Source organism: Phocoena phocoena, chromosome 8, assembly GCF_963924675.1.
Source record: "Phocoena phocoena chromosome 8, mPhoPho1.1, whole genome shotgun sequence".
In the NCBI taxonomy this organism is placed as follows: Eukaryota; Metazoa; Chordata; class Mammalia; order Artiodactyla; family Phocoenidae; genus Phocoena; species Phocoena phocoena.
Window position 1 is genome coordinate 93,950,290 of NC_089226.1, and position 26,488 is coordinate 93,976,777.

The following is a 26,488-nucleotide window of genomic DNA, read 5'->3' on the forward strand; positions in this document are numbered from 1 at the left end:
AAACAATAAGACTATACCCTCAAACAGAGGAATAATCATTGTAGAAAGAATAAAGTTTTTCACATATGTATTATTACTATGTCTCTGATGAGATATTGCCATTGATATTGAGGGGAAAAAATGGAGAGCTACAGCTACAGTAAACAACATGAATAAGTCTTAGAAACATGATGTCCAGTAAAAAAGCAAGTCCCAGAAGACTACACAAATGTAGGTCTTAAGTCTATGTATGAGTTTCCTTGGGCTGCTGTAACAAATTGACAAAAGCTGGGTAGATTTAGAGAATGGAAATTTGTTCTTTCACAGTTCTGGAGGCTAAAAGTCCTAAATCAAGGTATTGGCAGGGCCATGCTCACTCTGAAGGCTCTAGCGAAGAGCCTTCTTCCTAGCGTTTGGGGGTTGTCAGCAATCCTTAGCACTCTTTGTCTTGTAACTGCATTACTATATTCTCTCCCTCACGTGGCCTTCTTTCTTCTGTCTTTCTGTGTGTTTCAAATCTCTTACTCTTTATAAGGACAGTCACTGGATGTAAGGCCTACTCTAATCCTGTATGACCTCATCTTAATTTGATTACATCTGTAAATACCTTACTTGCAAAGAAGGTCACATTCATAGGTGACCATAGGGACCATTACTTATGGAATGCCAGGAACTTCAACATATCTTTTGTGGGAACATAGTTCAACCTACAACAGTCAGGTTTCCCAGGAAATAGACTCTAAGACTGAGATTTGCTTGCTGGGCACTTATTTATGGAGTACTCTGGGGAACAACCAGGAAGAGAATGAGGGAAGCAGGATCAAGCTGAGGGAGAAGCTGAGCTTCGATGCAGCAGTAATAGAGGCCTCAGCTAATTCCACAGGGAGCTAGGGGTGAAGCTAGGTTGGCCCTTCAGAGATGTCTGTAATTGAGATAAGTGGGCCAGGCTTTTGTATTTCTGCATTAACCAGGCACTGGAAGCAGGCTGTCCACTGGAGGGACAAAGCAGCTCCCTTTGGCCAGGGATAATGCCCATAGAGAGACACAGCTGTGAGCCCTCAACAATTAACACTCTCCTCAAATGGATGTCTTGATCCTGCTGTGGATGTCTGGGTTGCATCCCCCAGCATCCATTTATACTATGGTTTTTGTTTTGTTTTATTTATTTATTTATTTAGCTGCCTGGGTCTTAGTTGCAGCACACTGGATCTTTTTAGTTGCGGCATGCGAGATCTAGTTCCCTGACCAGGGACCAAACCCTGGCCCCCTGCATTGGGAGCATGGAGTATTAACCACTGGACCACCAGGGAAGTCCCTACAATATGGTTTGTAATAGATCTCAAAAATAAGCAAAACTAAACAATATATTATTTCATATAAATTTGTGATAAAGTATTTATATGTATTTTTAAAACATTTATATATAAAAACAGCAGAATGACACACAACATTTAGGAATGTGCTTACCTCTGAAGTGTAGGATAGGGTAGCTTCTTGAGTCTTTGGTTCTTGAATTGGATGGTGAGTTTAGGGGTTTTTTTATTATTATATTTTGATTTATAACTAACTCATGTATTTCAGATAATCTTTTGTAGATATCAAATATATTTACAAATATAATAAAGGGAAGAAAGAAAAGAACCAGGTGAAAGTCATAGAAATTAAGGTAGCCAGAAATTTTAGAAAAAAAGAATGAGTAAAGATAGCAAATCCAGGGCTTCCCTGGTGGCGCAGTGGTTGAGAGTCTGCCTGCCGATGCAGGGGACACAGGTTCGTGCCCCGGTCCAGGAAGATCCCACATGCCGCAGAGCAGCTGGGCCCGTGAGCCATGGCTGCTGAGCCTGCGCGTCTGGAGCCTGTGCTCCGTAATGGGAGAGGCCACGGCAGTGAGAGGCCCGCGTACCAAAAAAAAAAAAAAATAGCAAATCCTGAGTCCACTGCTAAAGGAAGCATTTACGTGAAGAAAAACTTCACCTGAAATTCACTATGTCTTTTTAAAGGTATATTGAGTAGAGAAAAAGTGGTTGGCTTATGTTTGTATGATCACAGTTTGTACTTTTTTTCTTCTTTTTTTATTGAAATATACAAAATATTTATTGTTGACATACAAAATTATGCTAGTTTTAGGTGTACTGCATAGTGATTTGCCAATTGCATACATTATGAAATTATCACCCCAATAAGTCTAGTAACCATCTGTCCCCACACAAAGTTATTACAATATTATTGGCCATATTCCTTATGTTGTGTATTATATACCTGTGGCTTATTCATTTTATAACTGGAGATTTGTACCTGTTAACCCACTTCACCTATTTCACCCACTCCACCACCCTCTCCTCTGGCAAATACCCATTTGTTCTCTGTATCTATCATTTTGTTTTATTTGCTTTGTTTCTTACATTCCACAGTTAAGTGATATCATACATATTTGTTTTTCTCTGTCTGACTTATTTCACTTAGCATAATACTCTCTAGATTCACTCATGTTGTCGCAAATGGCAAGATTTCATTATTTTTCATGGATCAGTAATATTCCATATATATCTCTATGTATCTATGTTGATATATATATCTCACATCTTTTTATCTACTCATCTATCGATGGACACTTAGCTTCCATATCTTGGCTATTGCAAATAATGCTGCAGTGAATGTTCGTGTGCATGTATCTTTTTGAATTAATGTTTCCATCTTCTTTAGCTAAATACCCAGGAGTGGAATTGCTGGATCATATGGTAATTGGTAATTATATTTTTAATTTTGGGGGGCACCTCCATACTCTTTCCCATACTGGCTGCACCAATTTATAATCTCACCAACGGTGCATGAGGGTTCCCTTTTTCCCCCATTCTCACCAGCACTTGTTATTTCTTGTCTTTTTGCCAATAGCCATTCTGACAGGTGTGAGGTGATAGCTCATTGTGGTTTTGATTTGCATTCCTTTCCCTGATGATAAGTGATATTGAACATCTTTCCATGTGCCTGTTGGCCATCTGTATGTCTACTTTGGAAAAATGTCTAGTTAGGTCCTCTGCCCATTTTTTAAACAGGTTGTTTGTTTTTTTGATATTGAGTTGTATGAATTCTTTATATATTTTGGATATTAACCCCTTATTGGACATATTGTTTGCAAATATCTTCTCCCATTCATTAGGCAGCCTTTTTGTTTTTGATAATTTCCTTTGCTGTGGGAAAGCATTTTAGTTTCATGTTGTCCCATTTGTTTTTTTTTGCTTTGGTTTCCCTTGCCTGAGGTGACATATCCAGAAAAAATTTCTAAGACCAATGAGAAAGACCATACTGCCTATATTTTCTTCTAGAAGTTTTATGGTTTTGTTACAAGAAAATGGGGCACAAGAGGATGGTCATGTCCTGGGTCTTGGGCGAGTTCCTGGGATGGGCCACCAAGTGAGGGTCCTTGGCTTCATGCAGAAAAGATTTCAAGAGTGGGCCATAGTAAAGTGAAAGCAAGTTTATTTAGAGAAATACACATTCCATAGGCAGAATGTGGTCCTTCTCAGAAGGTGACAGTGGCGCCAAAATATGGAATGGTTAGTTTTTATGGACTGGGTACTTTCATAGACTAACAAGTGGGAGGATTATTCCAACTATTTTGGGGGAGGGGGGGATTTCATGGAATTGGGACATTGCCTACTCTTTGGTCTTTTATGGTCAACCTCGGGACTGTCATGGCACCTGTGGGTGTGTCATTTAGCATGCTCATGTGTTACAGTGAGTGTATAATGAGGCTCAAAGTCTACCGGAAGTTGAATCTTCCGCCATCTTAGGCCTAATAGGTTTTAACCAGTTTCTGTTGTATCCTTAACAGCTAATGGTTGTGCTCTGCCCCCTTCCCTCCTTTCTCACTTTTAGAACTTACATTTAAGTCTTTATGAGTCATTTTGAGTTTATATGGTGTGAGAAAGTAGTCCAGTTTGATTCTTTTGCATATTGCTCTATGGGGCTCATCAGTGTGCTCCTCTCTGGTCATCAGAACGATATGCTCTAGGGGTGCCCCCTATGTGTACACCTTTCTGTTGTGGTGGGCTTGACTACTGCGGGCTCTTGGTAGGTGAGGCTGGCCCCTATCCTGATTGACTGCAAGGCAATGCCTCCAGCAGTGGCTGTGGGCTTGCTGGAGCATGGGGTAGTCTTCCCTTGAGGCTATCTGCATGGTCCAGGGGTTATTGGGGCCACTTCTGCTGCTGAAGTGTGGGGGCAGGTGCCTGGTGCTAATAGACTAGATGGAGGGTGACAAAAGGACACTTGCCAGCAGCAGTGTTATTAGGGAAGAATGAACTCCCCAAAATGGCTGCCACCAATGTCTCTTTTTCCAGGGGGGAGTTCCAGTTGCCTCTTTCCTCTCCCGGAGGCTCTCCAAGATGAGCCAGTGGGTCCGACCCAGGCTCTTTTCAAACTACTGATTCTGTGCTGGGACTTGGGGCATGTGAGATTTTGTGCACACTCTTTAAGAGCAGAGTCTGTGTTTCCTACAGCTCCCTGGCTCTCCCAAACATAAGCCCTGCTGTTTTCAAAGCCAGATGTTCTGGAGGCTCATTTTCCTGGTGCAGGAGGTGCACGACCTTCGGCCTGGGGAGCCCAGTGTGGTGCTTGGGCCCCCTGCTTCACGGAGAGGACCTCAATGATTGTGATATTTTTCCCATTTGTGGGTTGCCCACCCAGGTGTGTGGGTCCTGACTATACTGCATCTCCATTCTTCCTACCTGTCTCATTGCGGTTCCTTCTTGATGTCTTTAGTTGTGAAAAATCTTTTCTGCTAATATTCAGGCCATTCAAATAGATAGTTGCTCTGTAAGTAGTTGTAATTTTGGTGTGTCCTTGATAAGAGGTGCGTACAAGGGTCTTCCTACGCCACCATCTTGGCTACCTCTTCACAGTTTTTTTACTAAAAAAAAAAAGTATGTGTGCTGTATACATCATATAGCTTTATTACACAGAAAAAGAAATGGAAGAACGCACTCCAAATTGCAGCTGCATTAGTGGGAATAGGAAATGAGGTGGGATGGTTTTTATATACTTCTGTGAGCTTTTGAAGCTAAAAAAATAAAATACTAAAACTGTATTTTTTCAATCATTTGTTTCAAAATGATTGGTTTAGTTTTATATGTTTACAGAAGGTTGCATGAAATGTGAGCATTAAGTTCTCTTATAAAGTAGGTGATAGAGTAGAAAAGAGCACTGGATTTTTAGTGCAGACCACCTGGTTCTAGAAACAGGCCTACTGCACCAGAGTGGTTCTTAGGCAAGAAGTTCATCTCAAAGAGTTTGCTTCCTTGTTGAAAAAATAAGACTGCTAACATGATGTTTGAATGGATAATGTATGTGAAGTCACTTTGAAAACGTTAATGCAATACTGAAGCATATAAACGTTAATGCTCATGTCATGGTAATACTGTTTGTTAAAGAAATTAAATTTTTACTTTTTGGAAACCTCCCAATTTCTAATGTCAAATGTTTGTTTATCATGGCACTATTTCTTTTTAACCTAGAATTGAACACCTCAACTGAACTTAAAGGAGAAATTAAGTGCAATATTTTGAACTGCATTTAAACGAAGGTGAGATAGAAGACAGAACTGTTATAAATGTGTACGTTTTATTATACAGACAAACGAAGGATTCAGCTCTGTTGTACTGTATTTTTTTTTTTTGCAGTACGCGGGCCTCTCACTGTTATGGCCTCTCCCGTTGCGGAGCACAGGCTCCGGACACGCAGGCTCAGCGGCCATGGCTCGCGGGCCCAGCCGCTCCGCGGCATGTGGGATCCTCCCAGACCGGGGCACGAACCCGTGTCCCCTGCATCGGCAGGCGGACTCTCAACCACTGCGCCACCAGGGAAGCCCTGTTGTAATGTATTCTTAAAAATTCCTAGCTTCTATGTAATTCTCTAATTATGGAATTTTGTTTCATTATATTGAACTACTCCTGATTTCACCATGAAAATCTGACCTGGAACTCAATTTACAGAAATACTGCAAATGAATTTACAATTAAATGGGAATGTTGGTATATTAATATGATACAATTTGGTTGATTCCCATTTTTTTCCATATTAAAGATTATTCTGAACTCGAAATCTTTTAAATAAATGAGACTGAAATCCAATGTGGTTACGTCTGATTATGTTATCTGTGTAACAACCAAATATTTCTAGAGACTGTTCTATTCTCCCTTAAGCATTTTTTAAAATGTTGCCTTCTCTGATCTAGTTATTGAGAAATTATTTAATAATCACAGTTTTTTTCCATGCATTTCTTTTTTTATTTTAATTTTATTGGAGTATAGTTGATTTACAATGTTGTGTTAGTTTCAGGTGTACAGCAAAGTGATTCAGTTATATATATTCATTCTTTTTATAGATTCTTTTCTCATATAGGTTATCACAGAATATTGAGTAGAGTTCCCGGTGCTATACAGTAGGTCCTTATTGGTTATCGGTCTTATACATAGTAGTGTGTGTGTTCAACCCAAGCCCCTGATTTATTCCCCCGCCATGTTTCCCCTTTGGTAACCATAAGTTTGTTCTCGATATCTATAAGTCTGTTTCTGTTCTGTAAATAAGTTCATTTGTATCTTCATTTTTAAAATTAGATTCCACACATGAGTGATATCATATATTTGTCTTTCTCTGACTTACTTCACTTAGTATGATAACCTCTAGATCCATCCACGTTGCTGCAAATAACATTATTTCATTCTTTTTTATGGCTGAGTAGTATTCCATTGTATATATGTACCACATCTTTTTTACCCATTCCTCTGATGATGCACATTTAGGTTGCTTCCACGTCTTCGCTATTGTAAATAGTGCTACAGTGAACATTGGGGTGCGTATATCCTTTCAGATTATGGTTTTCTCAACCACAGCTTTTAAATTGAGATCCCAATTCTACTACTTAGTTTCTCTGTGTCTATAGGAAAAGTATGTAAATGTTTTAAGCCTCACTTTCCTCATCTGTAAAATGGGGATAAAAGTAGTACCAACCTCTCTGACCACAATATCTCTGTGCCAATCACTGCTTAAGTAGTATTGCCGCATTTTACAGATGTAGAATTTGAATGCTTAGTAGCTAAATCCACCTAAGATCATACAGCTAATAAGAGGTAGAAGTAGGATCTTGTCCCAGATTTCCCTGACACCAAGGCCAAAGTTTTATAGTTTTGCTCCCTCTTCGGAGAGTTTTTAATGGTTTCATATGTTTCTACCAATCTCTGGGAACCGTGGTCTATATTAAATTTTAGCACAGAATACTGCTGAATAGGAGTAGACCACCATAGGTTCCTGTATGTATTAGTGTTTTTAGTGGTTCATAAATTTTATCCAGGGGCAAAGGATTATTGTTCATTTCCAAAAGTGTGTAATTGTCTGAACCAGAAAGGGCTTAACTCTGTCATGTACCACTTCACTCTGTGAAGCCTCTTTTTTTTTTACTTTTAATCAATAGAATAATTAATATTCCTAAAAGGAAGTTGAGGTGATAGAATAAATGTGTACATTTTTAATAAAAATTAGTCCTGTTAATTGCATGGGTAGTACGCAGATTTTATAGAAAAAGAACAGATATCGAAATGAGGTGGTTTCCATCTTCAATATTCCTTGAGTTAAAATAACATACTTAATATGAACTCTAACAGAAATGGAAAGTATATTTCTATGGTACCTGTCTTTATCTATTAAGAAAAATCCAAAATCAACAATTATTTTTTAATGCCTGTTTAATTTTATGTCAGATGCTATGGTAGGTGCTAGAGACACATATGTGTATTCTTCAAAACCATTAACAGGTATTGTTGCTCTTTCCTCTCCTCTCCTCCACTCCACTCTTTGCCAAATTAGTTTCTGCTTATCCTTAGATCCAGTTTAAATGCTACTTCCTTAGAAAGGCCTTTCAGGGCAGTCTCCTCTCCCCACCTATCCTCTTTCCTTAAGCCCTATTCTTTTCTTCTTTGTACTTATTACAAATTTTACCATATAATTAGTTGGATATTTGCTTAATGTCTGTCTCTCCTGCTAAACTGTTCTTCTTCATTCATCATTCATCCATTCAATGGGTATTTATTGAATACCTACTAAGTGTCAAGCACTCTTAGGTGCACATCTGAGGTGAAGAGAACAGGGGTGGACAAGAAAAGATCACTGTCCTCATGAACTTAACAGGCTATTGGGAAGATGAACAAAAACTCATCAAAGAATTTGAAAACATTAAGTGTTATAAGGAAAACAAATTAGGGTAAAAGGATAAGTAGTGACAGGGCAAAGGAGACAGGCTATTTGGTCTATTTATGTAGGTCAGTCAGTGAAAATCACAAGTGGTGAGCAAAAGTCTAAATAATGTAAAGGACTGAGTCTTGGGAAATAGAAGGTAAGAGGTTCCAGGGAGAGGGAACAAGAAGTGAAACTACTTTGAGATTGAAATGAACTTGACTTATCTGAGAAACTGCAAAAAGTGTGGCTGGAATCAGGTGAACGTAGGAGAGGGTGGTTGATACTGCTGGAAAGGTCAGGGCGGTTAAGCTGGTGTTGGAGGATTTTGTTAACGTGATGTGAAGTCTGTGAAGGGATTTGAGCGAAAGAAATATCGAATTTACTTTAAAAAATTCTAGTTGCTTCATGGAGAACAAACACCAAGACAGGCTTTGGGGGACGAGTTAGGAGGCTATTGCCATATTCCAGGTAAAGAATACTTGTCATTTGGATTAGGTTGGTAGGAGCAGAAGTGGGGGAAGTGGCCTGTCAAGGTATATTTTGGAGGTAGAATGAAAAAGACTTGCTGAAGAATTGTATACCGGAATGCAATGGAAAGGCAAAAAATCAAATCAAGGTTGACCCCTAGATTTTGGGCTTTCAGAAGTGGGTATATAGTGGTGCCTTTAACAGGGGAAGGGAGGGGTGTGTGTATGGTTGGAGTAGAGTTCTGTTTTGAATGTTAAATTTGAGGTGTTTATTTTTATTGTACATCTGAGTGGTGATGTTGGGTAGGCAGGTGGAGATGTGTGTGTGTGTGAGTGTGTATACACACTCTGGTCTGGCTAGAGACATTTGGAAATTATCCGCTTACAGTTGATATTTAAAAACAAGGGAATATGGTAGTTCCCTGATGGTATAGTGGTTAGGATTCGGTGCTTTCACTGCCACGGCCCATGTTCAATCCTTGGTCAGGGAACTGAGATCCTGCAAGCTGCGTGGTGTGGCCAAGATCAAACAAACAAAAACAAACAAACAAGCAAAAAAGCAAGGGACTAGATAAAATGTAGAGAAGTAAAGAGAGCTGGGGTCTGAGCCCAAGGGCATTGCAAGATTTAGGGGTCATCAAGAGCAAGGACCAGCAAAGGACTCTGGGAAGGAGCAGCTGGTGAGGAAAACAGTGGCCACCCACTGTTGAATGATAAAATAGGATGAGGATTAAGAATTGACCATTTTTTCACTATTGTATACCTAGTACCGAGTTCAGTTACTGGTACATAATTAGAGCAGAATAATATATATATTTTTGGCTGTGCTGGGAGGCTTGCAGGATCTTAGTTCCCTGACCAGGGGTTGAACCCGGGCCCTCGGCAGTGAAAGCGCAGAGTCCTAACCACTGGACCGCCAGGGAATTCCCAGAATAGTGTTTGTTGAATGAATGAATCTTTACTTCTACTTATCTGTTAGATATTTGAGTGTCTCCAAGTTCCAGGTACTATTCTAGGTCCTATGGATTCACAGCATAGTGTTCCCAATAATCATAAATTGTAGTGTGAGCTATATATGCATACAGTACATACATGCAAATGCAACAAAATATGTATTTTTAGTTTATGTAACTCTTTTCCCCTCCTTCCACCCTATTCTAAGAAGAATGGGATTGAATATCTGGAGGGACCTTTTTTGGTGAGCAATGATGAATTGGGATATATAAATTTGGGGCTGTACTGTAGGCAAAGGTTTTGACAAGAGAGAGAGGATGAAGGTGAGGGAGAGGGAGAGGAGTGGTGAGACTTCAGTTGAATTGGACAGGCAGCCCCAGCCAAAGAGATCAAATTCAATTAAAACAAAATATGGTGCCAGCTCAACTCACATGGCTGAATTCTGCTGGACAACTGACAGTTTATGAAGAACATTAATTAATCCTATAAGAGGGAGTGGAGAAATAATATATAATCCCATAATAGGTTATATCTAATTAATCCTATAAAAGGAGGAGAGAGGGGGTTGGGCAGGGAGAGATAAGGCTCTTAAAGTAAATATTATAAAATTATGACTTCAGCTTCACGATGTGTTGAAATGTTGACCCTTAGAATTATTGCCCTTAAGTCTCTGCCTTTTAAGAAACTCTCAGGTCTTGAATCAGCAGCCCCTACTGGCTAAGAAAAAATATTAGGTATCTTATATGATTCCCAAATCCCTGCCAGAAAAAGAAACTAAAACTCTTGATGGGAGGATGAGGGAATACGTGTGAAGCACTATATGGCATTACACAATTTCTTAAATTTACCTTGTGGTCCTACTTCTCTGGAACTTTGCTGAGGTGGTTTTCATATCTGTACTTGGACTGTGCACTTTTGTACCGTCTCACCACTCCCCTGCGCCCCCCCACCAAAAAAAAAAAGAAATACCAAAGGAAAGTAAAAGAAAAATCTCTATAGTCCTTTAAGTCCAGTTAAAACATGGAGCCCTTCCCCCATCTAACTGTTCATCAAGCTGTATTCCCATAATGTATCTTTCATTCATTTTATGGCTCTTATGCCATTGTGTATTATAGTCATTTGACGCCATGAAGTTATTTGCCTTGAACTCCAAGACATTGGGAACTATGTTATTTAATGCTCCGCGCGGGAGGGACGCCTGGCATTTAGAAGGCCCTCCATAAGGCTGTGTAACCGGAGCGAAGGTGTGTCGTGGGGACGGCACAGAAACAGGAGATGCAAACCTTTATTCGGAAAAGCTTACGGGAACAACGACAGCACATTTAACAAAGATGTGAAAATACAACCATGGCTCCACTTCTTACTACAATCTTCTCATTCACTACCGGTGTCTCTGACCCCATTCCCTCCTCAAACCCAAGCTCAAACCAGACTGGGTCTGGTTGGCCAATCGGAGCACAACCTTCGGTAATCGCGAGGCCTTCTCCAGCCAACGAGAGACCTGAGCGATTTGGCGGCGGTGAGACTTGCAACCCTCTGGCTGAATCCTGGGGGCGTGGGGACACGTTGGGCGGGACTGAAGTTTGATTGGCAGGTGAGCGATCCGCCTCCTTAGAACGGAAACGCTGCTCGGTGAGAACAAGGGGGGGTCGTGGGCGGGCAGTGAAACTAGGGTCAGCCAATGACCGACGCACTACATGCAGAGAGAAAGATAGATCACCAATGGCGGCACGGATGTGGTGCCATGGGCGGGGTTTAGGCCCAAAGCTGTGTAGGAGCTGCGCCTATTACGGTAGTCCTCATCTTCACGGCCAGCGCCTCTTTCTGCATTCATTCGTTTGTTTTTTCCATTCACGAAGGTAGTGAGGCCTGGTTGAAAGCCATGGAGAGCGCTCTGCCTGCCGCCGGCTTCCTATACTGGGTGGGCGCGGGCACCGTGGCCTACCTGGCTCTGCGCATCTCGTGCTCGCTCTTCACGGCCCTTCGGGTCTGGGGTTTGGGTCACGAGCCGGGGGTCGGACCCGGGCTCGGTGAATGGGCAGGTGAGTCGAATCGAGGGCCGCCGGCCCCCTCGCTCCTGCTGCGGCTCGCGCGGCTCCCGGCCGGGCCTGGTACGCTCTGACCACTTCGGGGCCCAGCGCTTGGCCTTCCCGTCTCCAGCTCCCCTCTCCTCCATTCTGAGATTCCTGCGTCCCGCATACCCGCCTGTCCCCTAAGCCATTTTCTGGCTTGCTTAGACTAACAGAGTTTTTAAATACTAAATATATTGCTGGCTTAAGTCAGCGAATCTAAAGGGCCAGTTGGTGGGCGCGGGAGAAATCTGGCCTGAACTCCCTGGGGCTTGTGTCCTTTAAGCCGTTCCGGGTTCACGGAGTTAGTCGCCTTGCTGCTTGCTTCCTTAGTCGCACTCCACGCACCTTGGCTCGCCCCTTATGACTGTTTTTAAAACAAAGTCTTTGGCTTGAATACTGGCCCTGTGCTCAGGATGAAAAGCATTCTGTTGCCTTTTGGGAGGCGAGGGTGGAGGAAGAGGACATAGAATTTCAGAAGACTTTCTGCTCTTTGGAACCTTGGATTCGGCCTAGTTCAGGTAATTTACAAAAAAAAATTGGTAAACTGTTCTGGAGTCCTAATGAGTAGCAAGAATTATTGCTTCTGCAAAACGGTGCTCTTCATGTAGAAATCGGAAATACTTTCTGCAGAAGGACATTTGCAGGAAAAAGTATTCCCAGAAAGAGTGAGCTAAACGAACAGGTCTTGTTCCATCTAGTCGGGGGATTTTGAGGATGGAGGAGAAAGGTCAGATTGGAGAAGTTGGGAAACATCTGAGGAAAGTTTTGCGCTTGTTGTTTTTCTTTTTCCGCCTTTTTTGTTGATTTTCTTTCCTTATTTTTTGTTTCTTTTAGCTTTTTTTTTAAACCGAGTGATATGCCGTTCTCCGATGTGATTATTCATTCTGCTGTTTTATAATTGAATGTTCACTTCACAAAGCATTTTATTGAATTTTGGAGTGGTTAGGGGTTGCTTTCAGACTAGGCTCGAATAAGGTACACAAATAATGTCACTCCATGTTCTTAACTTTATTCACTCAAAAACATTTCAACAACTTAGTAGGAAAAACATAATAAATTAACATTTTGGGACAGCAACAAAAGGAGAAAACATCTCAAGTAGGAATGAATATGTGAAGCAGCTATTAACATAATACATATTTTAAAAAGTCACTTAATTGTCTTGATCGTTGAAAAAGCAAGTGAAGTGCTCAGCTTGATTATAATCAAGATTGTAATTTCACGGTTGATAAGCCCAAATTCTTGGTTGTCAGGTTTGGAAAACTTGCTTTTTGACTTTTTTTTTTTTAATGAAGGCTTTATTTATTTAGGCTGTGTTGGGTCTTCGTTGCTTTGCGCGGGCTTTCTCTGGTTGTGGTGAGCGGGGCTACTCTTCGTTGCGGTGCGCAGTCTTCTCATTGCTGGGGCTTCTCTTGTTGCGGAGCACGGGCTCCAGGTGTGCGGGCTTCAGTAGTTGTGGCACGTGGGCTTAGCTGCTCCGACGCATGTGGGATCTTACTGGACCAGGGCTTGAACCCATGTCCTCTGCATTGGCAGGCGGATTCTTAGCCACTGAGTCACCAGGGAAGTCCGCTTGTTGACTTTTGAACAAGACTCTAGTGCTTTAGGAAATCATATATCAAGATGAATAAGTTTTGTAATTTGTAAGCAAAGACATGGTAATAACTTTTTTTTTTAACGATCTAAAATTGACCATAGTGGCTAATAACTCAAAGGGACCAAGTCATCTGTATATGAATCCATAGTAAAAAGCCAAGTGATATGACATTGTCATTTCATAAGTATTATTTATATTGAAAAGATTTGGCCCCAGAGGAAGGATGTTTAATAAATTAAGAGCAATGTTTAAAAGATTTGGAAATGAAATTTGAACTAGAACACTGGGATATAACAGAGAGGATCATAGTATCATAAAGTGAAATGTTGTCCAGTTCACTTGTTGGGAAAACTGTCTTTTTTAAGTACTTAAGTAGAAGAAATAATGAAGTTGTTATTTTTAACGTTACTTACATGTGGGGGCCTGGATCTTAAAAGAAAATACGTCTTCCTTTATCTCTCCAAATTCAGGGAATCTTTGAAAAACAAAGAAAAACTGAAATAATTTGAAAAACAAACCAGCAGAGATGACACTTGAATAATTAGGGTTAAATTGTGATTAAAAATAGGTAATTTGTTCAACCAATTATTAATGTAACCAGGCAAGGGCTCTTGTGCCTGTGGTGCTGAAAGCCAAACTCTGACAGTAAGTGTTTGCAACAAAGTAAGGGTTTATTTGCAGGGCACCAAGCAGGGGAGTGGGAGACAAGCCTCAGATCCACTTCAACTTGGTCTTTGAGTTTAAGGTTCTGTTGTTTTTCTTTTTTTTTTTCCACGGGAAAGAACAGAGAGGCTGGGGTTAATCATCATAGGGACATTTCTGTGACATTTCCTAATCATAGTTTTGGGAGTGAGGGTGTCTCTGGTTTATGATTCCCAGGCCAGGTGGTCCGTGGCTCAGGGGCCTGTGAGCTCATCTTGTAGTGGAGAAACAACCTGAGTTTATACGTTAATGATTTCATTGACAACAGCAGTTTTAGTACATTAATGATGTTATATGGACAGTGGCAGTTTCAGTCATCTGACTCTGGTTGATTAGTGTTCAGTTAGCACAGGATTGAGGTCAGAGGGGACCAGAGAAGGAATAAAGTTTTGGGTAAAGAGATTAATCATAAACTCAATAAGGGAACTCGGTTTTAGGGCACCTTGGTGTCATTAGGGAGGCATTGCCTAGTTTTTAATACTGATGTTTATTTAACATCTTCCTTTCCATAACCAATTATTTTAAGTATTACATAATAATATGTGTTGAGTTGGTAGAATATTTTTATACTTGTTATTCTTAAGTCTCTGTATGTGAGTATGTTTAATTTCTTCCCCTCAGATTTTAGAATCTGAGAGGCAGGGACTGTGGGTCCTCATTTTTTGTCTTTTCCCACAGTAACTGGCATATTGATCAGATATAAGCTCTTCTAGACGTTTAAAAAAAAAAAAAAAAAACCTTGGAAAATCCCCGAAATACAGTTGTGCTTTGCAATCTGTAAAAATATTCCATACCACAGATTTCTTAGTCTAGTAGGTTTTTAAGACCATCCATTACACGGCCCATCCTCTAATTTATCTCCTTCATCTTCTAATCAAGAGCTGGGTCATTCCTTCCCTAGTTCTCTCCAGTAACAGTCCCACTCAAGTGAATTATGCTGATTTCACTAGGTCCCTAGCAGGTGGGTTTAGCCAATTTAGGAGGTGAGGCTCTCTTGCCTGCCATTGTCATGTGATACTTTCTGTATCTCTTCCAAGAACAAAGAGATCCTGTGAAAGTGGAGCTTCAAGTTGTTTGAAGGTCACTGTAGCAAGTAATGAAAAGAAGATTGCTAACAGAGGTGGTCAGTTTGTGCTAAGAAGAGAATAGTCCTTGCTGTGGAGCAACAGAGAATGTAATCTGTAGAATTTGGTTTGAGCGTAGACACATTTTGCATTTATTTGAGCAAGTTTCCATCATTAGAGTTTTTCTGAAATGACTGATATAGAAATAAAGTGGGGACTTCCTTGGTGGCGTAGTGGTTAAGAATCCGCCTGCCAATGCAGGGGACACGGGTTCAAGCCCTGCTCTGGGAAGATCCCACATGCCACGAAACAACTAAGCCCGTACGCCACAACTGCTGAGCCTGTGCTCTAGAGCCCGTGAGCCACAACTACTGAGCCCACATGCTGCAACTACTGAAGCTGGCATGCTTAGAGCCCGTGCTCTGCAACAAAGAGAAGCCACCGCAATGAGAAGCCCATGCACCACAACGAAGAGTAGCCCCCGCTCGCTGCAACTAGAGAAAGCCCGTGCACAGCAACGAAGACCCAATGCAGCCAGATAAATAAATAATCTTTAAAAAAATAAAAATAAAGTAGAGGTGATAGGTGCAACTCTGAGCTCTTAGTTTTTAAAGGAGAGGATATAGCTCCAGGCAGCAAAGAATGAAGGATCTACTAATCAGTTAATGAGTTAGATTTTTAAAATAGCTTTATTGAGATATAACTCATAGACCGTACAGTTTACCCATTTTAAAGTGTACAAGTCAAGGTTTTTATTATATTCACAGGGTTGGGCAACCATCATTATAACCTAATTATAGAACATTTTCATCTTCCTTAAAAGAAACCCTGTACCTATTAACTGTCACTCCCTCATTCCCACCCCCTTTCTGTCAATATACATTTCCCTATTCTGGATATTTCATGTAAATGGAATGAGATAATGTGAAGTTTTTGGTGGCTGGCTTCTTTGATTTAGCACAGTGTTTTCAAGGTTCCTTGTGGCATGTTTCAGTGGCTCCGGACGCACAGGCCCAATGGCCATGGCTCACGGGCTCAGCCGCTCTGCGGCATGTGGGATCTTCCTGGACCGGGGCACGAACCTGTGTACCCTGCATCGGCAGGCAGACTCTCAACCACTGCGCCACCAGGGAAGCCCTTTTTTTTTTTTTTTTTAAATTGCTGATTAATATTCCATTCTGTGGGGAAGGAAATCTAAAAAAGAGGGAATATATGTATATGTATAGCTGATTCACTTTTCTATACAACAGAAACTAACACATTATAAAGCAAACTATACTCCAATAAAAATTAATTAAAAAAAAGGAAAACTAATGAAATCCAAATAAACTATGAAGTTTAACAACAACAACAAAAAATATTCCATTCTGTGGAGTGAGTGAGAGTTTGCAAAGGGTCTTCTCTGCATTTTGCCCTCCGCACATCTGCACTATCAGATCCCTGAGATTTTCCAAAGCTGATGGAACTCATTTGGCTCTGTAGTATTGCAAGGTTTTCCTAATTCAGTAGACAATGAGGACTTAAAAAGGGTATGGGAGGGCTTCCCTGGTGGCGCAGTGGTTGAGAGGCCGCCTGCTGATGCAGGGGACACGGGTTCGTGCCCCGGTCTGGGAAGATCCCATATGCCGTGGAGCGGCTGGGCCCGTGAGCCATGGCCGCTGAGCCTGCACGTCCGGAGCCTGTGCTCCGCACGGGAGAGGCCACAACAGTGGGAGGCCCGTGTACTGCAAAAAAAAAAAAGGGGGCTATGGGGTGGTGGGGTTCTTCCGTGGAAAAGCCACTCATCAAAGCTGGCTCTGCTTAGCCAAGCTGCAAGAATCAGATTCTCAAAATCAGGTGTGGTGTGTAATTTCTGTTTTTACATTGGACAGCTATGCAGGATTGGTCTAGTTACCTCAAACTGTTGAAGGCTACTTGAGTGACCAGGGCCCACTGACAGTGGGTTCCTTTCTTTAAGTTTTGAGGTACCACATGATTATGTATGTACATATGTATGTATGAAATGTTATTTAACTTGGCAAGTCCAGAAGAAATATTACTATCACTTATTGAATGCTTGAAGTGTTCTAGGCACTTCACATAGATTATCATTAATTTCTCTTTGAGTTGTGCTCCAAAATCCCCAGTGTACAGAGAAGGAAACAGGGGCTTAGGTAAATGACTTCGTCTGTGGTTTCATAGCTGGTGAGTTACAGGATCAGGATGCAAAGCCAAGTTGTCCTTTATGCAACATCTACATGCTGTGTGTGGTGGGGATTGGCTTACAGACTACATGGATACTTGGGGTGGATTCCTTTATACCTTAGGAACTTTATTGCTTTTTGATTTAAGGCACACTTTCAAATCTGGACATGCTTGGTAATTCTGGAACCATTGCAGGATAAGTAGCACATTTTAGAATCAAGTAGCTCGGGATTTTCTTCAGATTTGTAACCATGAATCTTGTTGCATGGGAACACATTGGAAAGGCGCTCAAGGTGCTTAACAAAGCAAAGGGTTTGACTGTCATCAATACGGCTGGACCAGACCTTGAATGCTGTTTTCTGTTTATCAGTCTGGCGTTCTCAAATGGATTTAGTGAATCTCCGGAGGTCCAGCTTGGTTAGTGTAATATGCTCCTTGTTGACATTCTGCTAGACCTGTTCTTGCTGGTGAGTTTGTTTTTGATGTTGATCACAGTGTTTTTTTTTAAAAAGTTGTTTTTTTTTGTTTGTTTGTTTTGTTTTTTTAAAGCAGCCAGGTGGTGGAGGGCAGAGAAACAGATGAACTTAGTCATAAAAGTTCTTGAAGATATTTATTAATTCTCCACTTCATCTCTGAAAAGGGAGTCCATAGGCCTAAATGGAACAGTCTCCAGATTGGAGATAGCAGCAGCAACCTTAAAGCACTAGGGCTAGAGCTGTGTAAGAGGAAACAGATGCAACTGGAGGATCAGCCCTAAAAGCATGCCCTGGTCTTATTTGGAGGAAAAACCAAAGAGGATGGTTTCCTGGAATTAGAAATTCAGCCTCTGTACTCTGAGCTGTTTCCTCCAACCTCACACCAGCCTCCATTGTCTCCTGCTTCCTTTTTTTTTTTCTGTTCTTCCTCTTCCTTTCTGTGCAATAATAATTTTCCTATTTAAGGGTCAAACCTGAGACTCAAATCTAGACTTGGATTCTGGCTCCTCTACTTTAAACTAGAGTGTAACATTGAGTAAGGTAGTAGACATCTGTGAGCCTCACTTTCCTCATCTACAGAATGGGGGTAACACTGGCGCCTGTTTTCATAGGATTGTTGTGAAGGGTAAATGAGAATACGTATTCTGTGTAAAACAGGTGGTGCAGTGCCTAGTACATAAATGCTTAATAACTTATTAGTAATATTATTAGCCTTTGTAGCATTATATACTAATCACTTTAGCTAATTGACAAGATAAGGCTTAGTAAGAAAAGGTTAATAGCTGGCTGACTGCATCTTCAGCAAACTGAGATTACCTTTGCTACTCTCACTCAAGTGAGAGTATTGAGCTTCAAAACTAATTTTCTGTTTGTTTTTGTTGGTTGAGGATGATTTCTTTCAGTTTCAGAAAAAAATTATTGAAAGATTTGGTTAGTGAGAATACATTGGTAAGTGGATTTGAATAGATCAATTCCATTGCCTTTAAAGCCATTTGTAGATAAGGATAAGTTAAAAGAAATTTTATTTAATAGTGTGTCGTAGTTCGTTTGGGCTGCTATAACAAAAATACTATAGGCTAGGTGGCTTAAACAACAAACATTTCTCACAGTTCTGGAGGCTGGGAAGTCAGATCAAGGTGCTGGCAGATTCGGTCTCTGATGAGGAACTGCATCCTAGTTTATAGACAGCTGTCTTCTTGTTCTGTCTTCACATGACAAGGGACCAGGGAGCTCTCTGGGGTGTCTTATAAGGGCACTGATGCCATTTGTTAGGGCTCCACCCTCATGACCCAATCACCTCCCAAAGACCCCACCTCCTAATACCATTATATTGAGGGGGTTAGGATTTCAACATATACATTTTTGTTTCTAGCATATGAATTCAGTCTGTAGCACAGATCCTTTATTCCATTTCTCTCCTGCTCATCTTCGCTGAACATAAAAATATTAAAATATAGCAATTTATATCTCTGCCTTCTGGGATAGATTACAATTAAGGCTAGGAGGCAGGGAGGGTGAAGCCTTCACCATCTTGGTGGAAAGTGTGATCCAACACTGTTCATTTGTCCACCCACCGTCCACATCCTCCTGAGGCTGGCCATGGACCTTGTAACAGACCAGTGGGATGGCAAACAGGAATCAGAAACAAACTGCCCTGTTAAGTGGTGGAAAGCAGACACACTTGGTTCTATGGGAGCTTGTGAAAGAAGGTCAGAGTGATGACTGAGCTGAGATCTGAAGGGAAGTGAAGAGTAGCAGACAGAGCAGAGGGACCAGCAGGTGCTAGGCTCCTGAGGTGGGAAAGAGCAGGGTCCCCTTAAAACAAGGCCTGAGCACTTGGAGCCAAGGAAGGGTAGGCATGATGTAAGATGGGAGTGGAGAGGGGCTCAGGGGCAGTGAGCAGGGCTGTTTAAGAACGTGGAAGACAGTTGTGGAAGCAGAAGGGTAATGCTGAGTTGCAGCTTTATTTTTTTAGGCAAATTTATTTATTTATTTTTGGCTGCGTTGGGTTTTCGTTGCTGCGAGTGGGCTTTCTCTAGTTGTGGAGAGAGGGTTCTACTCTTCATTGTGGTGCGCTGGCTTCTCATTTTGGTGGCTTCTCTGGTGGAGCTCAGGCTCTGGGTGCTCAGGCTTCAGTAGTTGTGGCACTCGGGTTCAGTAGCTGTGGCTCACAGGCTCTAGAGCACAGGCTCAGTAGTTGTGGTGCACAGGCTTAGTTGCTCCGTGGCACGTGGGATCTTCCCGGACCAGGGCTCGAACCTGTGTCGCCTGCAGGCGGATTCTTAACCACTGCACCACCAGGGAAGCCCTGAGTTGCAACTTTAAACAGAAGTTTTTGCTTCTATGATCTTTCTGAAGCTGTTGCATTGTCAGAGAGATAGAGAAGAGCAGATTATTCAGATAATCTCAGTTAGAATTGCCTTTAAAAAATGCAAATTCATACTTTATAGTAAGGGAGGCCATTTTTGTGCACTTTCTGGTTATCATCTTTCAAAGATTATTTCTCCCTGGGGGAAAATCTAATCACTGTGGTATGGGAAGTTCTACTCTTGACCAGGGACTGGATGATAACGTTGAATGAACCCTGAAACTGGGTTATTGCTTTCTCGAGGTCACTCCATAGAACTGTGGTGTGATAGTTGAGAAGCCTGCCACACATCCGAATGCTTTGTTTTCTTATTCATTTTGTCTGGTGAAAAAACGTGTTTGCCTGGTCTCTAACTGGCAATTCCAGGGAGACTATCCAGTTTCTGAAAAGTTATCCTTACCACTGTTAAGTGAAGTTATTTCTACTTAAATGATCTAGTCATTGGGGGAAGGGAGGAAAGACTAGAAAACTAAAGATTTTGAACAATTACTGCCTCTCAGGAGTATGACATTGGGGAACAGTAGCGCTAACAGGAAGATTGGCTTTAGGGTCAGTACAGCAGGTCTGAGCTTTGCTACTTGCCAAGAAGTTTGTCCTTGGACAAAGGTTGCTAACCTCTGACCATAACGTTCTTCATCTAGTAAATAGGGCTGTTACTTTTCAGGGTTATTATGACAGTGAAGTGAGATGTAAATGAGGTTCTCATGTAACATCTTGTGTGTTTTTATGGATGCCAAGTAACATATATTTAAGACATCTTTATTTGTATACATTGCTCTTATTTGATGAAAAGGGATTGTTGAAACCAAGAAATAATGTAATTCACTCAGCAGATAAACTATTGGAAATCTGAAGCTGTGAATAGATTGATTAGGAGGTGATTCACAGTACTCCAGGAGAATTGCTTCCTTTGTGAAAAGATTTACTAAGTGGTTCCTTGAAATATGGTCCCCATTAGTGAACCTGAGATACGATGGACTTAGAAAAATCTGGTTCTGTGCAACTTTTCAACTACATTGTAAAAACCTTGGGTCATTTTCAGCTCTTCTTCTCTCACCCACATACAGTCTATTAGGAAATCTTACTGACTTTAACTTCAAAATATCCAGTATCCACTTCCTTCTACCACTCTGGTGTAAGCCACCAAAATCTCTTGCCTCGATTATTATAACAGCCTCCTGTCATTCTAATTCCACCTTGGCTCCCCTATAATCAGTTCTTACAGAGCAGCCAGTGATCCTTGAAAAGCTCTAGTCAGATCATGTGATCCTTTGCTCAGATCCCTCCAGTGTCTTCTCATCCTGTTTATTTATTTATTTATTTTTTAAATTAATTTTTATTGGAGTACGGTTGCTTTACAATGTTGTGTAAGTTTCTACTGTACAGCAAAATGCATCAGCTGTACGTATACATATATCCCACTTTTTTGGATTTCCTTCCCATTTAGGTCACCATAGTGCATTAAGTAGAGTTCCCTGTGCTATATAGTATGTTCTCATTAGTTGTCTATTTTATACATAGTATCAATAGTGTATATACCTCAATTCCAGTCTCCCATCTCATCCTGTTTAGATGAAAACCCCAGATTCTTCTGTGGTTGACAAGGCTTTTGACCACCTGACTCCTGCCTTCTTTTACCTCTGATCTCTCTGCCCATGTCTCGCCCTCCCTCCTAGCCACATTCCCTTCTTCCTTGAACATGCTTGGCATTGCTGCCTTGGCCTTTGGTTATTCCCTCTTCCTGAATGCTCTTCCTCAGATATGCATGTGGCTGAGTCTTCTTCCTTCCTTCCAGTCTTTGCTCAAATATCATCTTCTCACTGAAACCTTCCCTCCTACCTTTAAACTTACAGTCTGATCTCTTCGACCCTTCTGATCCCCGTTCCCCTGCTCTACTTGTGCTCTTTGTCATAGCACTTGTCACCATCTCCCATACTGTATACTTTGCTCATTTATGACATTTCTTGTTTGTCTACCTCTGTTAGAATGGAAGCACCATGAAGACAAAGATCTGTCTCTCTTGTTCACTTATGTATCTCAAGTGCCTAGGACAGAGCCTGCACAGAATAGGTGCTAATACATAGTTGTTGAATGAATGAAAATATTCAGGTATTCCAGTGTTTTTGAGGGATAATGTATTTTTTGTGGGGAATTAATCTTCTCTTTCTATATTCTCTTATTAGTTGTAAATCTAAGAAATATTAGTGGTCTCCCCACCTCTAAAAATGAAATTATTTAGTCTAAAAACAAAATATAGACTATAACCTCAGGAAGAAGTTCTCATAGTATAGACCCTGGAACCAGACTGCCCTGAATGTCTTTGTGTCCCAGAAGTGCCTGTACTTATCGCTTCTCTCTGCTTCTGTGTCCTTTTGCTTGTGCAGAGACATTCAGTAGTTTCAGTGGTTGTTGAATGTTGATCTCTCTCTGCCTGGAGTGCTCTTTCTTGTTGTTCACTCTTCCTTGCTCCTCCTGTTCATGAAATTCTACCTGCTCTTCAGAGTCCAGATTCTGGATGTTTATGTGCAGCTGCCCACATGGAAGCCATCATGTACTTTTGGAACTCTGATAGTGCTTGTTTTGTGCTTTTTTGTGGGCTTTTCCACACTTTACCTTTTTGGTTGTTTGTGTGTGTGTCTGTGCTTGCACGCATGACTGTTCTAAACTACAAGCCCCTCGAGAGTGCACAATAAATAATATGTAGTGAATGAATGTATTTTCTTTGAATTATATTTTGACGGGGATGGGGTGTTTTGCTTTGCTTTTGTATTCTTTTGGTTATGTTTTACAAAATAATTTGTACACCTTTTTTCCTCTTTGTTTTAAAATCTCAAGTGACACCTAAAAAGGTAGATTGAAATTAAACCCAGGCTGATTAGTCAAAGACTGGTTATGGAATTATTGTAGCAGAGCTGGGATAACAGTTTTGAAAGTGTGAAATGCAGTGAGAGCAAAGAGATGTCCTTGTGTAGCATTGGTAATAAGCTAATCTTCCTTCATACATGTGTTAGGAAATTGCTGTAGGAAATCAACCACTTTGCCAGATTTAATAAACATTTCAATATTAATGGATTTTTTGTAATATATTTATTATCCTTCCCCAAGTCTTTATAAAATTGTTACAAGTAGGCTTTCTTTTAGTAAGAAAGACTCTTCCAATGAAAGTTTCAGTAAAACCTTGCTAATTGGTAAGGCTGAGATGAATGAGTGAAAAAAACTGAATAATAGGATGTGTTGACCAAAATGTAGTTTTGTTATTTTAAAGGCCTGAAAAAATGAACCCACGCCTTCTAGAGCCTTCAGACTTTTTGGGGACATTGAACTGAATTTCCTGGGAAATCTCTTTGGTGGTAAAGGCATTGAATGGTCAATGTATATACTTAATAACTGCTAGAAAGTTAACCACAGAGCACTGAGTATATGTGTTGTTTGTTCATGGAAAGAAATGAATACTGCAGTTGGTTGATAATCTACAAAAGCTGAGTCAGCCATTTTGTGAGAAACTTGAGAAAATTGAAAAATCATTAGTAGGCAGAAGAGACTAATGATAGAATAACAAAACTGGAAGGGCTGTTGGTGACCTCTTCAGTTGAACTATTAGGGAAATAAGCTGGAAGAGGTAATGACTTGCTCAAGTTTATTCATCCGGTTAGAGATTATTTAGGCAAGAGGGTCGGTGGCACAGAGCAGGAAATGGGGGTTGCATCGGTGCTCGGTTGATTAAAAGCAGTGGTAGGAGTGATGAGCAGCAGACTCTGACAGCGGAATAGAAGAGATTTGTCAGGGATGAATTAAGAGAGGAAAACTGGCGAGGAGGACAGGCAGAGGTGATGAGTGATAACAGTTAGGGTGCTGGCAGAACTGAACTGCATCACATTTCCGCAGCTGGTATGGGGCGAAAAGCCTTCTCTGTACAGGAGCCTGAACTCTCGAAGAAATGACACACATCTCTGTAGCCCCGAGGGTACCATTATTTCCTACTCTTGGTGCACTCCTACATGGATGTTAAGACCGGGGGACTTTTTCACTGTGTATAGTGCTACAAGCCAAGTGGGTCGATCCGTTATCTCTTATCTATAGTCTTGGCTGTGCCTATAGCTCTAACTACAGATGAGGTTGATGACACTAAATTGCCAAGGAAATACCGTATAGATTTTAGGATTGCTTCTCGGCCAGCAAAGGGTGCAGTATCCTTTAGAAGTTTAAATTCCAGTTTTAGAGTTCCCTTAACCTTCCTCGTATGTAGAAAACTCATTCTCCAGATTGGTTTTACTGTAATGCCGGCAGTAACTGCTCACCACCAAGCTCACTTCCAGTAGAAATATTGCCAAGCTTGCTTTAATGATTGCTGAAACTCCCGTCTTGTCACATAAACAGACCTAATAAAGTAAGCAAGCTCCCCTAATCTTGCACATTCAGTCATCATATTGCTGTAGAACAGGGAGCAGCTGCTTATCTGTGTGTTCCAATACCTATCATTGCCTGTCATGAGAAAGGAGGGGATGATCTCTTTATAGATAATGTGAAAAAAACACAACAGGGGTTGGACAATGATGTTCACACATTCTGAATTAGAGGAGGCTGAATTAATGAAATTTTACCGTAATGATGACATCTTAATTTACAAATTGCTCTTGCAAGTATTCTCAAATGATTGCCATAACCACCCTGTAGTTATTACTTCCACGTAATATTCCAGGACCAGAGGGAGCTGCAGGGAGCGGTATAGGGGTTACACAGCTAGTAAATGACACAAGAAATTGAATCTTGTGTCTAGGTTTTCTGAGTCTGGGCTCCTGCCAAATTTCCTGCCGAAGCTCCTGATAAGGGTGATTTTAAGGCAATCTGCTTGGTGTACCGCACTGGGTCTGGAAGTTAGTGGTGAGCAAGAAAGCTTTGGTCGCTACCTTCTTTGTTCTAGTAGAGGACACAGATCATTACATAAGCGGCTCTGAAAAGTTTAGCAGGAGCCAGCTATGGGAACACCTCTTCAGGGTTTTTTTTAAAGGTTTCTGGAAGAAGTCACATTTAATCCAAGGTGTGGAAAAAAAGAGGTAGTAGGAAGATGATGATGATGTTAATAATAGTAATAAGACAAAATGTTTATTAAAAAGCTTACCATTTACCAGATACTCTTCTAAATGCCTCAGTGAGTTCATTTACTCCTCACGCACTCCAATAAGGTAGGTCCTATCCCCATTTGACTGAAAGAAAGCTAAGATAATAGAGAGATCAAGCAGTTTGTCTGAATGAAGGCACATGGCTAGGAAGTGGAGGAGACCCTGGGATTGGAACTCCTGTGAACTCTGCAAACTATGTTGATGAATGAGAAATGGGCGGGTGAGGGGGTTGGAGGACAGGAGAATTTTTCCAGCAGAGAGAAGACTTGCGTGAAGCCCTTGAGGAAAGTGAGAGCATTCAAGAACTTTGGGCGGACAGTCCTTGGGAGGAGAGAGGCAAGAGATAAGACTTAGAGAAATGGGCAGCGGGCCAGTCCTAAAGGACCTTGAGGCTCCGTGAGGGTTTTATTTAGCCTCAGGGCAGTGGGAAGTCATTGAAAGATTTTAAGCAGTAGATGTCATGTTCAAGTTTGTATTTGGACCGCTTACTCTGGCATTTTGGAGAATGGATGTGGAGGGAGCCACCCAGGAGATGGGGGGACCAGCAGGAGACTGGTGGCGGTGGTAAGCCAGGCGCTGGGTGATGGTGACTTGGATTAAGGTCGTGGGGCAGGAACTGAGCGGGAGAGTCAGACGAGAGACAGAGGTAGAAGTCCTGGGCCCTCGTCACAGGCAGGTTGTGCGGGTGAAGGAGGCGATAGAGGCTGACACTGGGCACCGACTGCAGAAACCCAAAGAGAAGGAGCAGGGTTTGGGAGGAAAGCGGTGATTCCCGTGTGGTTCTGGGTGGATGTCCGGCAGTCTTCCTGTAGATTAGAACTGGCCCGAGCCTGATGTTCTGAGTTCCTTACCAAAATCCTTTGGCTCAGCAGTCATTTATAGTTGTCAAAAATTATATGCTGTATCTTACGATCTATAGAAACTTTGGAGCCTCAACATGTAATATCTTAGGACAAGGAGAACATTATTTTTGAGCTGTTTGAGTGTATCCCATGTAGCACTTGGTGGCTTAGTTTGGTAAATGTTTGTTATTTCCTTTTTAGGCGGAAAAGCAGGGAAACACAATCAGAAGACCTGAGTTCAGAGTCCACCTTCCTTTGACATTTATCGTCTGTGGAATTTTCAGTCAGCCTCTCTGTTTATTGCATCTATCAAATATGTCTAAAAATACCCACTCTGTATATCTTCAGTGATATTGAGTCTCTGAATTGTGTCTGGAAACACTGTACAAAGCATTATGCACAAACAGGACATGGGGCCTTTTTCCCCCTTCCAT

At 41.3% G+C, this 26,488-nt stretch overlaps 1 protein-coding gene across 1 annotated transcript in view; it reads left to right on the forward strand.

The window, feature by feature from the left end:
* Nucleotides 1–11,511: 11,511 nt before the first annotated feature.
* HSD17B12 (hydroxysteroid 17-beta dehydrogenase 12) overlaps nt 11,512–26,488 on the forward strand; it is a 161,368-nt gene continuing 146,391 nt past the window's right edge. Inside the window, exon 1 of the mRNA XM_065882706.1 lies at nt 11,512–11,671. Within this exon, the coding sequence (XP_065738778.1) occupies nt 11,512–11,671 (160 nt within the window). The remainder of the gene's footprint in view (nt 11,672–26,488) is intronic.